Here is a 16,412-nt window from a genome sequence, read left to right on the forward strand (position 1 = left end):
CAATGCGAGTGGTTGAAACTATAAAAATGTTCAATCACTGTAGAACAAGCCTGCAGCATCAATGTTTATTAAAGTCAGGGGAGCCATTTATTGACCTGGGAAACAGCAAAGAACCAGCAGCACTGCTGGATTGCATTTTTATAGTTAACAAACAGAGGGTGATATTTTCCTTTTCTCTTTTAATTGAGATTCCACCAAATCCAAAAAGTTAAAAGCCTCCTGATTTTTAAAGGAAAGCAAAGAGAAGGATGCTCCACACCGTTCTGCAGTCATTCTGTTTGCTCTGACTCCTAACATGGGAATATATCCAATAATTTCAAATATTCAGGCTTCTCCACGTGCCAGCAGAATGACAGACCAGCATGTGTTCTCTCCACCACTTCAGCTGATGGCAGAATATAGGGAGCCACCATTATGAGGCTGGTTCTTTCTGTAATCAAAGAGGAATTACTCTATTTATTCATACAAAGGTCACCCTGCCACTGGACCAGCCAAAATGAATGAATGTCATTCAGTCCAGCCAACTCCGAATGAATTGTCCTCCCCCAGACTGACACCAGGCGTTTTCTCCAAAGACACATCTTAGTCATTCTGGAGATTTTGTAACTCTGTTTTGCCACAAGCACATTTTTCAAACGCACCTTTCCCCGCTGCATGAATTGTGAACTACCAAAAGCTATTAAAAGGAAAGGGTCAGCAACGTGAACTGTGCTCACAGATCCGTGCTACCCAAATTACAGCAGTCTGGCTCCTGTATTCTTTCCATATCACCCCCATTCACAGGAAAATCCACGGCCAGGGATTTAAAGCGCTCTGTGTGTCCAGCTGCCACCTAAAGCGGTGTCAATGGCAGGAAAGCAGACCCCAGAAGCCAAGAGGGTGAGTCGGTGCAGTGTGAAGGAGAGCTGGAGCTCTCCCGTATCCTCTCTGGGATGAGCTGGTTGTAGATGAGCCCATCACAGGTGATGAATACTGTAACAAACCCCCCGGTACCTGCGCAGCTGCCAGTACACCGCATGCATTAGCGGCTCGGAGCAGCGCAGATAAAAGCGAGTCCTGCGCCTGGGAGCGGCACCTCTGCTACGCCGAGATTCCTCTGCGGGGAGCTCCGGGCTCAGCACCGCTGTGCTGACCACACGCTGCGCCTCTCACCTTCCTTTCAGGTGTACAAACAGACCTCCGAGAGCTCCGCTTCTCATTTTCTTATCCTCATTCGTAGAGAAAAACATATAATGTCCTGACTTAAAACACAGTGGAGGAGTTTGACACAAGTTAGTGACTCGCGTGTCATGCTGTAAGAATTTTGATATTTGCAAGGGGAGAGGGAAGGCTTCGGGTATTCTGAGAGATGTAAAAAGCTGCTTCAAAATTCAAAGATGGCTCATAAGAAATAAATCAGATGATAGGTAGCTGTATGGTTTGAGATACCAGTTTTGCACTAAAATCACAATACTACGAGAATATGAATAAATAAAAGGTTATGGGAAAAGTAAGCCACGAGTTCCCACAAATTAGATCCCATTGGCATGAAATTACTTCACAGCTGCCACATGTGTTGATCCAAGAGAGATTATTCCTTAAATAATGTTAATGACAACTTTGATTTGACTTCTGTAATTACTAGAGGGAGAAGGGACCACATTTCCTAGGAAGAAAAATCTTTTATCTGCTTGTTTAATGTACGATCTTTGATGAGATGGTGCTCCTTTTCACCAAGTTATTTCCCTGAGTGTTTTTGTTTTGAAAAAGAAATGGTTTTCCAGGTTGAAAATGGAGCTGCTGTACAGCACTCAGAGCTGTGGGAGAGGCATCTAATTGTCATTTACAATGACCCTCAATTCTTCTCTAAACGTAGAGAGATTTTTTTTCTCTCCTAACTCTCCTCACCCTCACTCCACTTCACAAGCAGGCTACAGTATTTACAGGGCTGGATTCTTCTCTGAGTTGCCTCCTCCACCACCAGTAAATCATAAAAATTTCTCCTGCAATCAATGGAGTGTCTTCACATTTACCAGACAGTATAATCTGGTCCACAAGGCAGCTGATTGTTATCTATAACCTCCCCATCCAATTCAAGTGATGCGAGATGCAACCCAAAAATTTCCCTTGGACTTTTTTACTGCCAAAATAGATCACATTCTTTGGCAGCCTTTTTACAATCTCCACTTTTCTAAATAAACATCAGAGAACCTATACTGCTTTTACTGCAAAATGCTTCTCCCTGCCTGTATCGAGGTGTGTTTTTAGCTGATGTGCCAACAGACAGTGGCAGCAACTCCGTGCAAGCCTGGGGTGCAGCACCAAGAAATGGGGTGCAGTGGGGACCAAGGAGCACCAGGAACAATTTTTTAAGGTGAAAACTCTTTGTGCTCTTCCCATCCCAGTTAGACACTGCATGGTGGTGTAAATTATTACAATGCAGCTCCTGAAGAATTGGGGGCAGGATGCTCCTTTTCAACAAAGGTAGAGAGGAGTTGTTATGTGCAGTGCCTAAATCCCTGCACATAACAAATTCTGCAGGATGGAGGGACACAAACAGCTCTTGCAAAGGCCACCAAACAAAGCCAGGCACTACCACAGCTCAGTGCCTGCAGAAGTGCTGAGGAGAGCACAGTTTTACAAGAAATCATTCAAAGTACATTCTCGGACTGTAAATGAACTGAAACTGCTCAGAAAATGCCTGACATTGAAGATCATGCAATTAAACATAGGGCTCTGATTTGCAACAATCAACAAAAAGTAAATGCATTCTTAAAACGCACAGCAAATAGAACACAACACCAAAAATGGAGAGATTCTGGCTGTACTGTGCCATTACATTAATTAACAGCTTTCCCCTCTTGGTTTGCTCACTACGATTCAAACATATTAATTCTTTGATGAACATTTGTATTCAGAAAATGGCAAATTTCTTCCCAGCCTTCTTCTGTTGGGAAGGAATGATATCTGTTAATGAGAAAGGGAACAGAGAAGATGGAAACAGCATAGCTCCCACACTCACAATGTGACTTTCTCACTGGGACCTTGAAGTTCAGAGCAGCTTCAACTCATTTACAGAGCCTGGGAATGAAGGTGCCTTCCCTGTATGAAAATTAAATATTTTCATGCAGTGCACTTTGCCTTGAAGCATTTGTGGCTCCATGTTTCATTGGCATTTGTGGTCATTTTAGTCCACCGAGCTTAAATGTGTAATAAGGATGCCTGGATGTGGATAATTCTCCCTCCTTTCCCACTGCAATCAGGTTTTGTCCTTCATTATACCTTTCTGTGGAGTCTATTAGAGCATAAATCTTTAGAGAGTTCTTCAAGCTTTGACCTACATCTTGCATATACGGGAACTTTTCTCCCTAAATTGTCTTTTGGAGCACACCAGTTCATTAAAGTTTTGAACACTGAACCTTCACTCTTATTGCTTTATCACCCAGTTTATGTGCCAAATGTCAAAACAGGCATCAGAAATCTGATTTATGAGGATATATAGAAAAATTGTGGTACATGGTTGAGACTGGGAGTCAGTTGGCAATTCCCCAGCAGGATTTCCTCCTCAGCTCCCAGTGCACAGCCCGGCAGTCCAACAACAGCACCGCCAACACTGAATTCACAAATCACGATTCAGAGCTAACAAAGCTTCGAGGCTTTTTGTAATTTCTCTGCATTTGCGTACTTTAGTTTGACCATTTTGTGATTCTCACTATTTTTTTTTAATTTAAATAAAAGTCAGTGGTGATTGTAAAAAAAAATAAAAGCTTATAAAACCAAGCAGTCTCCAAACGCCAGTGCGAGATTTATTTTATAATCTTTCTGAAATATCAGAAAATTATGGATGAAGCTGGAAGCCGGCAGTACTACACAAGTGTGGATAAGGCACATCAGGTTCTGATTTACTGATTTACCATTTCATACCGAAGCGGATTTATGTGCTGCTACACCCCCGATCTCCCTCACCCCTCACAGCCGTAAAGCCGCGATTTCCATGGCTGGTTTTGCACCACCATCGCCGGTTTTGCGGCCCCGGCGGCTCCGGGGGCGGGCAGGGAGCAGCGCCCGGCCGGAGGGTGGAGCCGCGCCGCCGCCTCGCCCCGCTCCTGCCGCGGCCTCGGCGCTACGCCAGCGCGGGGATCCGCCGCGGCCTGCGGGCCGCCATGGCCGGCGAGGTGAAAACCAAGCTGTCCAAGAACCTGCTGCGCATGAAGGTGAGGGGCAAGGAGGGGAGGGCGCGCCTGAAGCCTGCGGGGAGCGGCAGCCCGGGAGGCCGCGGCGTGAGGGGCCGTGTGGGCGCTGTGAGCCGCGGCCCGGGCGGGTGTCCCTGCCACACGCGGCATTCCCGGAGCCTGGCGTGGGGCATTCCGGCATTCCCGGAGCCTGGCGTGGGGCATTCCCGGAGCCTGGCGTGGGGCATTCCCGGAGCCTGGCGTGGGGCATTCCGGCATTCCCGGAGCCGTGGCCTGGGGCATTCCCGGAGCCCTAGCGTGGGGCATTCCGGCATTCCCGGAGCCCTGGCGTGGGGCATTCCGGCATTCCCGGAGCCCTGGCGTGGGGCATTCCGGCATTCCCGGAGCCCTGGCGTGGGGCATTCCGGCATTCCCGGAGCCTGGCGTGGGGCATTCCCGGAGCCCTGGCGTGTGGCATTCCGGCATTCCCGGAGCCTGGCGTGGGGCATTCCCGGAGCCCTGGCGTGAGGAATTTCGGCATTCCCGGAGCCTGGCGTGGGGCATTCCTTGCCCATCGCCGGCCACGCGGCTCTCGCACATCTCTGCACACAGATGTGTTCATCCATGGTTCCCTCCCGGCTTTGCTGGGCCGCTCCCCCGCAGGACATCGCTGCTGCCGGGCTCGGGGGTGACACACTGCAGGGTTCCGTGCGGGAGAGCAACTTCGTGATTCCAGCAAAAACCTGGCTTCAGGAGCCCATCTCCAGAGCACCTTTTGGGAGCGACACCTCGCTCCTCTGCAGCTGGGTTGTGTTATAAATGAGAAACAAAGTCTCGATGTTCAGCAGAATATGGATTGCTTTATTTTATATAGACAGAGCAAGCAGCGCGCTGGGGACAACGTGAGGGGTCACCGCCCGCTCCACGCTTCCACCGAACTTGGTTTGCAGCTCCCTTTTTATAGTATGGTTTTCCTTGTAGGAATCAATAATTGTTATTGTTTTGTTGTAGTAATTCTGCAAGGTAAGCCGCGGTGGTCAAAGAAACTTCCAAACTTCCGTGGGACAGCTCTTGGGACAATTAATCATGTAACCATCTGGTCTTGGTGGATAAAAAACAGAAGAAGTAGGAAGCCTGATCTTTGGCAGATAGTTTGTGATTGATTACACAGAGGCAGGAAATCTGATTCTGAAAAAAACCTTTCAGACTATGGAAAACCCCTTCTTTTTATTCTCTTTTACAAACTGGTATACACAATATTCATAACAGGGGGATTTAAACAGAGTGGGTTTAATCATATATTTCCCTTTATCTAGGTCCACGTTCTTTTCTTATTTTAAGTATTCTGGTTTGTACAAACTCCAAAACTTCTATGAGTAACACAAATCATTTATCAATTATCACAGTTGTATATTGTGAATTCAAATAAAAATATTTCATCAGCACATTGGAATGAATATCTCAATGCTGCTTGCTTTTCTTGGGGATGGGACTTTTAGTATTGAGGAAAAAAAGTTTAGGTTTTGGTGTGTCCATTTTTACTCCTGTTTACATTGCTGGCTAAGGAGATCCCAGCCTGAATGGGGATTAATATCTAGTATTAACCAACTTTCCCAACTCGTAAATGCCAGGGATCTTAGTAACATCCCCATGTGCTTGTTACCCTTGGAACTGTGAGTCTCGTGTTGCCAGTGTGAAATCAGTCTCTGCTCACTGGATAATGGATTCTGCTTCACAGCATGTACTACAACTCCTAATTCAGTAGAATACCTTCTTCTTTGATTGATATTCCATTATTGCTGGAAAACAACCTGGAAAATCTGAGTTCCTTTTTTTCTCTTTTTTTTTTTTTAACGTTAATATTCTTTTTTTTTTTAGCTGAATATGATGGAGCCTTTGTGGCTTCTTGCTTGTGGTGTTTTATTTAGCCATTTATTTCCCCACATATTTATATGGGCCTATATTTCACATTCTGGCTGAAAAGAGTTAGCTGACTTCAGTTCCATTTTTCACATAAAGTGCACTCTGCTACAGTTGGATGATGGAATATTTACCCTAATTAACGGAGGCTGCTAAATCTAAAACTTGTGCACAGAAGAAACAAAATATATTTTGCCTCGCTCTCAGAAGGGAGTAGGTGTTGAACTGAGTCAGCCAGCAATGTGTTGACACAGTCAGATTCCCATAACCTGGATGGCAGCATCATTATTTTCCCTTATTTTTACATAATGCACTTTTTAAATGAAATTTTTCTTTCTGTTGTTTGCCAGTATACCAACCACATGGAGATTTCAAAAGCAGCTTTTTAGGTTGTTTTTCTGTGGAAGACTGTGGAGAACCAGCCATGTGAATATGCTGCCATGATATTTGCAGCTTCACAATCCAGGCAGTAATAACCAGCTTTGAAGAGATCAGGTTTTGAAAAGGTCATACACAGATCCTGCATTTAGCACTTTGTTTCTGCAGATCTTCCTGTTTACAAATGTTTTAATTAAGCCTTTAGCAGCTGCCTCTGCAGGTAGTGATCCAATGTATTACCAGAATTCAGCAGGTGGGTAAAGTGTGGTTGGTGATAATGGAGACAAACTTTTTACATCTTGCACCATTTGATCCAGGTCTCTGCTTGGGGAAACTCCCCCAAACAATTCCTCAGTTACTAACTTACATATCCTGTGCCTACCACAGCTGGTATATTTTTAATTCATCAGTGTGTGTTTACATTCGAGAGAAACCTGATTACTTAATTTTTACCTAGGTTTTTCCTGTAGTAATCTTTAGGAACATAATCTTTAAAATGGAGTGTGAAATTATTATTTTATTGGGTTCTTGTAGCAGAATTTCTTGTGTTGAGATTTCTGACTGGCTAAGCAATTTCCTTGAGCAATATGTTTTTCCACATGATAGATTCACTTATTTTCCTCAAGAAGATACTGTAATTTTAATTGGAAAGCTTTGACATATTCTGAATCGACTCAGAAAACAGAAGTCAATTTTTCTTTCAATAAAGATCTTGTACAGTGGATGCAAATAGAAATAGAAATGTACAATGAGACACTAGCTTGTACTTCTGAGTTTGGTTGGGTATTTTGTAAAGACTGAAAAGATGTGTAGCTTATTTATAATATATACATTGCACACCTATATCACCTGTATGTTTTTACAGGACTGTGTGTGAACTGTGCTGTTAGACTTAGCTCTGTCTGGGAGTTAAATTGGTATAAAAGTGACCTCTAACAAGGTACAGTTACTCAAACACTTTCTGCAGATCCTCAGGGAGGTCCCAGCTTTTAGGGAGGTGAGACTATATGGATTATCACGATAAAATTTTGAAGAGTTCTGTTTTTTCCCAGCATGTTTCCTTGACATTGTTTGGACTTAATTGTCACTCAGTTCAGGCACCTGACTTGAGACAAATGGAAATTAAAATGCTCTTTCACAGGCCTCAGGTCTGTAGAGTTCTGTGCTCTCAGCAGTTTTTTACAGGCTGTGACAGATGTCATCTTCTACTCCCAGCTGTTGAGAGGTTACTGCTCTTACCTGCCTGTTCCCATGCTCTGACAGAGGTTATCACAGAGGAGCCAAGTGACAGGAGTGTCCTTGTATTAGGAAAAAATAGCAGTCTTGCCCTGAACTTCACTATTGGGCTCAGCTATTTTGGCAGACTTACTGCAGTGAGTTAACAGGTGCTTAAATACAGTGCTTTGGTGGGTCAGTGAGAATAGAAGAGCTGGGAATATCTTCCTTTAGCACAGCTGGATAAAGACGACCTTTCTTCAGAGTCTGCTTTCAAAGTCTTACTTTTCTCCACTTCCAAAGGCAAGTTTGTGCCTTCAGAGCTACAAATGCAATCCAGTTCATTAAATCTGAGAAAAGAAGAGGAGGGTTGAAGGTACAGATATTTAAAAAAGTGGCCAGCCTGGCATGACCCACCTCTAGCTCTGAGCTGTGGTGCTGTTTGTGTGGGTGGAGTTGGTTCCTGATGTGCAACAATCACTTTATTACCTTCTCTCTGGCCTTTGCTGAAACGTTAGAAAAACCTTAATAAAATTAGGGAATTGTGACAACTCCAATCCGTCAAAACTAGCCAGGAGAGGTCTCTGTATGTAAGATGTGACTAACTGTTGACTTTCAGTGGTTAGCTGTTTTAATTTTCCATTGTCTGTTTACCCAAACTTTGACCAAACTCAGAGGAAAAAAAAAAAAAAATCACAAATAAACATTTACTTTGTATCAACTGCTAAACATTATGTAATGGGTAATTGCCATCATGTAATTACTGCGTGTTCAGAAGATATTCATGATACAGAAAACTGAAGTTATGTGTTTGTGTCTTTCTTTGTAGTTCATGCAAAGGGGTTTGGATTCACAAACTAAAAAACAACTAGAAGAAGAAGAAAAGAAGATAATTAGTGAAGAACACTGGTATCTTGATGTACCAGATCTAAAGGAAAAAGAGTAAGCTTGTAATCTTTTGTACTTCTTACCATCATTGGATTGTTTTGAAATGGAAATAGCATATTCATATTTTTTCCTGTAAGATAAGTATTATAAGTAATCAGTTAACAGAAGCAAAAACTGACAGACTGGCATTACAACTTTTTTTATTACTTATTTTGAGGACTGTTCTTGAGGTTGCCTAGTGTAGTTTGACCTACTTTCAATTCTTGTGTGTCTTGTTTTCTTTCACTCACACATTCTTCTAGATGAATGTAATTAGTTTCTTTCAGTCGGGATTCAATTCATTCATTGTTACTTTTCCCCTTCATTTGAAAAAAGAAGTTTGAAACCTTGTGTTAGTAAATTCAGCTCCAGTCACCTGGTTAAGTCGGTTCAGAACAGTTCTGTCCTCTTGTGTCCAGCTCACTGCAATTCCTGGTTTTGAAATTTTGAAAGATAGTGGTAAAAATAAAGGAAAGCTTAGCTAATAAGGAAAAAGGTGTCCTGCTCTTTAGAAAGGTGCTTTAAATAGCAGGAGAACTACTTTTGAAACTGCTTGGGTTTCATCCTTTCAGAAGTGGAAAAAAATTCCACTGAGAGAGAACATACATAATTTTGTAAAAGCTGGGACCCGAGGAATTAACTGTAATTGAATAACACCATTGATAAACTCTTTTCCATTACTCTTGGTGGATATGACAAAAAGGTATTTGAGCTTCAGTTGCAGCAAGGAATGTTCAATCTGGACATTGGGAGAACTTTTGTAACAATCAGGCTATTGAAGCTCTGGAGTAGGTTGCTGAGGAGACACTGGATTCTTCATCATGGGAAGCCTTTTGAGGACAGGTTAGCTGGACCTCTGCTGTTCCAGGGTAACTGGTACTGCCTTGAGGCAGGAAAATGAGCTCAATTTTTCCAGCCTAAGTTCTGTGATCATGGAGTTTGATTTACATGGGAGATGAGGAGGATGAGGGAACCAGTACATGTGTAAGGAAAAGGATAGAACAATCCATGGAAGTGCTTTTATCTGGCACGTGTATTATGAATGCCTCAGGGTCATGTTTCTTTTCTCACTCCATGCTCATTAAAAGAGGGGAAAAAAGGAGGGAGAAGGGGGAAATCTGTCTGCTGAACAGAGAGTGGCACCGTGTTTTATACCCTGACAGACTCAACTAATGCCAGGTCTAACAGCACAATGAAAAATTAATTAGAAGCTTTTGCTGGTATAGTAGTGCCACCTGGGGAGCGATATTTATGTGGTATTTTTATTCTGGCAAAAGTATTAATGTAGGTGGAACCATACCAGCAAAGAGTGCTTTTTGTCAGGAGAGTTAATTTTGCTTGTGGAACTGGCACAGCTTTACTGGCAAAAAGGATTCCTTTGCAATCCAAGCTCCTTGTACTGAAAGATTTATCAGAGCAATTAAGCAGAAAGTAGTTGATGGTTTAAAATATACTGTGGCTTTGTTTATTTGTGTGGGGGGAAGACAGCACATCGTTTTTGCATTTGTTTAATTTGATTATTTTAAAGTGCATGGTTTGACAAAATGCTGGGTTTGGGCTTTCATGCAGGAGCTATATAATAGAAGAGAGAAGCTTTCTGCGATGTGAGGATCTCGTTTATGGCAGAATGTCCTTCAAAGGATTCAATCCCGAAATTGAGGTACCATTTCAACATCCTGGTTTGAGGTTGTCTCACATTAGGGTTGAAGCCCTTGGGGATGGGGATTTGAGGGTTCACACTGCAGCCTTACTGGCCTTTGCAACACCTTTCCTAAATCCTTCCATGTCCAGAAACTCCATCATTCAACCCTAATTGTTGATCAATGCAGCATCTGATAAATAGAATCTTTTTACCTTCCTTTATTGTTGATCAGTAATTGCATGACTCCTACAGATTTTCCCTCCCTGAAGTGAGGAAACCATCCCACATGCTGCTCATCAAAACAAAAGCTCACTTTTCCTCCTGACATAGAATGCAGAGTCCAATCTACAAACATTCAGCCCTATTTATTCAACACTTACTTGTATAAGTAAGCACTTAGAGTTCCACAGTAAAAATGCTGGGCAAGAGAGTCTTTATTTTCTTTCTGGCATGATTCATGCTGATAGAAGTACACAGGGACAATAATAGAAAGGTTACCACTGAGTTGAAGCAGGAGGATGAAGGTGTAAAGACTAAGAGATTTGCAGAAGGCTGTGTAAGGTAATTTACTAGGGGATTCTTTTAGTTACTTTGAACCTGCTGTCCCTGTGGCTCAGCATTTGATTGTTTCGTGGCTTTTACTGTAAATCCTTGAAGATATTCTTTCTTCTTAACAAAACCATTTCAAGGTCTGTGTGTGAAAAATTAATATGATCTAACTCCCTGGTCTCCTGGAGATGTTTGGAGTGCTTGAGGAGTACAATGCACTGAAAACACTCTCTGTTGCCTTTTCTTCATGAGTTTTCATAACAATGGGCTCTAGCCTAACCAAGACAGAAAATAATTACTAAAATTCATTCTTTCCTCTTATGCTCTTCTACTGGGGAGTTTCAGCACTGTTGTCATTGTGTCATGATTACATATTTAAGTTGTTTCTCACTTCATTTTCAGAAGTTAATGATCCAAATGAACTCAAAGTGCAAGGAGGAAGAAATTGAAGAGGATGATAAAATGGAGGCTGATGTGTCAGATGAAGAAATGGCCAGAAGGTAAGTTACATTTTATGAAATAATCAGTACTAGCTAGGAATATGATATGTGAGTGTATTGTGTGTGGGGAAATAAAACCCAAAAAGGAAACAAACAAAATTTAAAAATCCCACAATAAATATGGAACTGTACCAAATTGATTTTCCAGGAATGCTGGTATATATTCCTGTGACTCTCCATCACATTTGGGGATAAAATAACTTGTAGGGGTGTTCTGTCCTTTGATATCAGGGTATTCCATGCTAATTCCCTCCTTGTTGCTAACAAATTGAAACCTATCACAGTGAATAATAATGCAATAAGTCATGTAGTATTTGTGTTTCTCCAAGCTTTTAATGACCAGCTTTTTTACACCACTTAAATTGTTGATGAGGTTTAGGATATGCTCCACAATTTTTCCTCTGATTTTAGTAAAAGTTGTCTTTTTTTTTTTTTTAATTCTCTCTACAGATATGAAACGTTAGTGGGAACAATAGGGAAGAAATTTTTGAGAAAAAGGGACCAACGTGTACTCAAGGATGATGATGAAGATGATGAAGTTGAAGAGGGGAATAGTAACACAAGACCTAGTAAAAGAGCTAAGAAAATGTTTTTAAAACCTCAGGATTAATGTCAGCTGCACAAGTGGAGCTTGTTACCTGATGCCTACCCAAGAGAGTACCAAGAACTGGAGATTGTTTGGAGTTTTTGCTATTTAATGTAAAGGGTGGATTTGTAAATCTGTTCTATTCTCATTGAAATTTCTACCATCCACAGGACAGACACTTTCAAAGTGGGTGTTTATATAATGGATGTTGTACATCCTTTCCTCTCTCAGCTGCATTTCATGAGTGGGGCACTCATCCCATCAATCTCTTAATATTCTGCATAGTTAAATTCAGTGTTGCATGCAATCAAAAGCAACATTATTTACAATTTAGGATAACATCTGAAAGAAGTATTTGGAGTAAAGATGAGCTGTGTCCAATTCAGTAAGGCAGTTCAGCTTTCACTGCTTGCTTTATTATGAAAATGAAACCTGTGCTCTCTTCAAAGTGTAAAAAGTCAGCAGAAACATGCTTGGTTTGTGGGCATTTTTACTGTGCTAAAAGTAAGATGGGAGAAGAACAGAGAGATAAAATCCACTTTATTGAATTTTATTTTTTATGAAGTTTATTTAAAAATAGAGGATTTTGTAGTGAAACTTTTTTTAATACAGCAAGCCAAATATTGGGCAACATTTACAGTTTGACATCTGAGCAGATTGTTTTAGGTTTTGCCTTCCAAAAGAAGTTTGCTAATTTTGCCTCTTTTTCAGCAAAAAAAATCCAATCTTATAATTATGCAAGTCTTGTCATAAAAGCATAATAACAGTTTCAGAAACATACTTGAAAGCTGAATAAAAACTGTGGGTTTTTGTGTTAATGATTGTGGATTAGCTTATTTAATATAAAAAAATTATGCTTAGTACAGTCTGATACAAGGAGTGATCCTGTTTTGTGCTGGCCACAGATGTCCCCCAACATCAGCTGAGTAAAGTGATTTATTTATGTGATGAAGCCATCTGTAGTTTTAGGATAGAAACACTGTTCTTTTTGGTCAGTTGGTGCTCTGGGCTTGTTGAAAAACATCTCAGTGTGGTCTTGTCTAAAATCACAGCAGTTCTCTGTGTACAGCTTTTCAACAGGAATTATTGCTATTGCTGCATTTCCTCAGTATATCCAACCTACCCATCCTTAATGCTGGCTCTCTGGAGGAAGAGGAATTTGCTAATTGAAGTGAGGAGTGGCCATTCTGCCATGGGCATGAGGCTCTTTTTGGTCTTTTTTTTTACAGCTCAATGAAGCAAGATGTGAAACTCAATTATTTAAAGAAGGACACACTGTGTGTGCTGTATTTTGCATGTGATATACGAGCTGTGATTCATCTATCAGGAGCACCTAATTAGATATTCAAGATGGATCACACATGGAAAGAGAAATATACTTTTAACCTAGTAAGGGGACTTTGTGCAGGTGGAAAGGCTGTGATTCATGATCTGAGATAGTTTTTGAGAGCTAATTAAATGCTACTGGTTCAATTACTTAAAACCTGATCATATATTACTGCTAGTTGAAAAGGAGTTAATGATGGCAAGACATTTTTCTTCCCATGGAAGATGTGACCTGAGCTATGAAATGATTTATTGTTGGTCATCACAAGAAAAGCTTGGAATATATCCCATTATTCTTTCTTGCTTATAAAGCAGGAAAATGATTCCTCTCTCTCTGAACACATTTCTTGAATGGAGAGTGAATTGCTGCATGGCTGTGCTGAACAGTTGATGGGTGAAGTGTGTTTTGGTGAGCCACCACCAGGAGGTGTCACTGCAATTGCATGTCCTGAGACACCCTGGCTTGGGGAACTTCCAGTGGTGCCATGTCAAGAAACTTTTGGGTTATTTTGATAACAGCAGTGGCTGAGATGAATTCTATGTGGAGTGTTCCTTTTTTCAGTGTTCTGCAGAGAACTCTGCTGCATTGCAGGTTCTGTTCAGTCCAGTGGGGGGTTGTTCTCATCAAAGGACATGCTGCCTCCCTAATTTCATGTCATTTCCTGAGGGAGAGCTGGACATGTGAGTGGCACAGTGCATGGATAAGCACATGAGAAGCTAAAGAGTTTCCTAGGAAATCCACAGTTTTGGAATTGGGACAGAGGAAGGTTGGTTCTGTTTCCTAAACAAGCCCAACACCAACTGTGCAGGAAAGGTAGATTTTAGTTTGTTGTCTTTAAATCTGGGGGCTTTGCTGTTCACATTCAGCTGGTGGCTCAGTGCTACCAAGCTGCTTATTTTTAGCACAATCTTTTATTCATGGGGCATTTGCAAAATGTGCCTTTCAAAGCACCATCCATAGTGTGTTATTGTGAGCAAGACAAAACCAAAACTCAGCCCTGCGTGACTTTTTATAAATGTACTTTAAGTGCAGAGTTACAAGCAGACATGGTGGGATCTTCTCAAATACCTGTCTGCATTTCCAATGGTATAAATGCATGTTTGGATGGATGGATTTAAGTCTGACTTGAGCTTCCTACCTGAGATAGAAACATTCTGCTGTATAAAATCTGTGCTTGAACTACTCTTGACAGAGGTGTAAGTGCAGCAGTGAAATATTTGTAAAGCAAACCTGCATTGATTCAGGCTTTCTTGGCTCTGACACTCCGGTACATTTTATGCTCCTAAGCTGTAGGACTTTCCCACGAGGTCATGTTTCTAAATGAAAAATGTTTCCTCTTTGACAACAGAAGCAAGCTGGGTAAGTAGTGTTTTTATTACAGAAAATGGCTACCTGCAAAATGAAAGTGGTACAGTGTTACCAGACACCAGAAGTGTTGGTGCCTGAAGTGTGGTTGGAGGTGGTGCTCACTGACAGCTCACACGTGTCTGTCCCTTGTCATGTGAAGTTTGATCCTTCCCTTTGGCAGGCTGGTGGTGCTTATTTCATAATAACTGCTGGGCTTGAAAATATGGAAGTACTGAGCAACTTTGTCTTTCTTGCTGATGTTTCTCTTTTACTTTTATTCTGCTTAGTATTGGATCTTAAAAAGTCCAGGAGCAGAGTCCAACTGAAGTGAGCCATCCACTGTGAATTTAGTAATGCTTGAGCTGATTAAACTTTGGTTCTTGGGGAGGGGCAGGATGTTCGGTGGTGCCTTGGAGTTTGAACCATGTTTCTTGTGCTCTGTGTCTTGTTCTCTAATGAGACACTCCATTATGCAATGCTACAACCACGGCTGGCTGTTGTTGCCATTGGGCATTTCCTGTGTGTGTAATGGGCAGCTGGGCTGGGATTCTGGGACTTCATCCAGCATTCAGACTTTTAAAGAAATTGTCTTGTCTTTCTCCTGATTGGAATGCCATACTTTTAAATTGTATTTGGAATTAGATTAATCTGGGGGTGGAGGTTTCTCAGCATTTGTTTTGCTTCATTTGAACAACTGTCCTAAAAACTAAAACTGCAACATCACTTAGGCTCTCATTAAACCTTTCTCTGAGAGTGCTAATAAAGCATCATGGTAGGGAAGGATGGCAGACATCCCACAGTTGAATTCACTGCATGTGAATTCAAGTTTCTGTGAGAGTTGATGCTTTAAGGACTTGATGGTTTGTTTTATTTTCAGCTGGGAGAACATCAGCTTCTACAATACTGCCTTGCTAATGGAACCCCAGCATGAGGCCTCAGGGTTTGTTTGGTTTTGTTTGGTTTTACACAATTCTCATCTCAAACCTCTGAGGCATTTTGGACCTGGCATTCACACCTCAATAACCTGCTTTCATCAGCTTCTGGGGTGCTTTAGTTAAACTGTGAAACTGTTCCTTAGCTGTATGTGTTGACATTTCTTTGTGTGATTTCATGTTTCTCGGAGAAGACCTGCTTATAATTGTCATGTCAAGATGAAAAATCCCTCTTGGAGAGTGGTTATTAACAGATGGGAGTCAGGGGGATGGTTGGAGCCTCAGTTACCAGCAGATCTGCAGATCTTTGGTAAGAGCCAAACAGTAGAAAAGGTAGTTGGGTGAGTCCCATCCCTGCAGCCCCAGTTAAATGCTGACAGGAGCCCATGAGAGCCCATGACACTGCATACCAAAATCCAAACAATTATCTGGGAGCAACAGCTGGAAAACCTCTGGGGAAGCTGGGAGGCAAAATAACCACCCTGTTCATGGCTGTCCTCAAGACAAAAAAACAGCTGTGGTTGATGGCACAGAGAAATGTGGGTTGATAAGCTGGGTACATGAGAATCCCATCAGGGCAGTCCAGGAGTCACCGTCCCTGGAATTGGCACTTGAGGACAGAGTTTAATGGTGAACATTATTCTGATGCTGGGTTGATTGTTGAACTCAATGATCTTAAAGGGCTTTTCCAGCCTCAGTGATCCTGTGATCCTGAGAAGCTTGAGGTGGGAGGGGTTGGCCAGCAGATCAGCAGCATGGGTGAACAGCCCTCACTTGGCAGATGGTGTGTGCAGGAATCAGTGCTGCTGGGGGCAGCTGTACCTAAAACAACTCATAATATCTTTATTTTCCTTTTATTTATTTTAAGGCATACACTTACAGCATTTGTGAGATTAATGATCAGATGATGCCTTTGAGCAAAAAGATTATTCAGTGGG

General features: G+C 41.9%; 1 protein-coding gene across 1 annotated transcript; it reads left to right on the plus strand.

Moving 5' to 3' along the window:
• The first annotated feature begins 4,033 nt into the window (after positions 1-4,033).
• MPHOSPH6 (M-phase phosphoprotein 6) lies at positions 4,034-12,686 on the plus strand. Its single transcript, XM_079316099.1, has 5 exons — positions 4,034-4,193; positions 8,494-8,606; positions 10,161-10,251; positions 11,185-11,282; positions 11,733-12,686. The coding sequence occupies exons 1-5, from the start codon at positions 4,143-4,145 to the stop codon at positions 11,890-11,892; spliced, it is 513 nt and encodes a 170-aa protein (XP_079172225.1). The 5' UTR covers positions 4,034-4,142; the 3' UTR covers positions 11,893-12,686.
• Positions 12,687-16,412: the final 3,726 nt, after the last annotated feature.

Source organism: Erithacus rubecula, assembly GCF_903797595.1.
Source record: "Erithacus rubecula genome assembly, chromosome: 12".
In the NCBI taxonomy this organism is placed as follows: domain Eukaryota; kingdom Metazoa; phylum Chordata; class Aves; order Passeriformes; family Muscicapidae; genus Erithacus; species Erithacus rubecula.

Coding starts and splice junctions, on each gene's coding strand:
- MPHOSPH6 (XM_079316099.1), top strand. CDS start 4,143: ATGGCCGGCGAGGTGAAAACCAAGCTGTCCAAGAACCTGCTGCGCATG. Junction 10,252..11,184: donor GATTCAATCCCGAAATTGAG/GTACCATTTCAA, acceptor CTTCATTTTCAG/AAGTTAATGATCCAAATGAA. Junction 11,283..11,732: donor GATGAAGAAATGGCCAGAAG/GTAAGTTACATT, acceptor TTCTCTCTACAG/ATATGAAACGTTAGTGGGAA.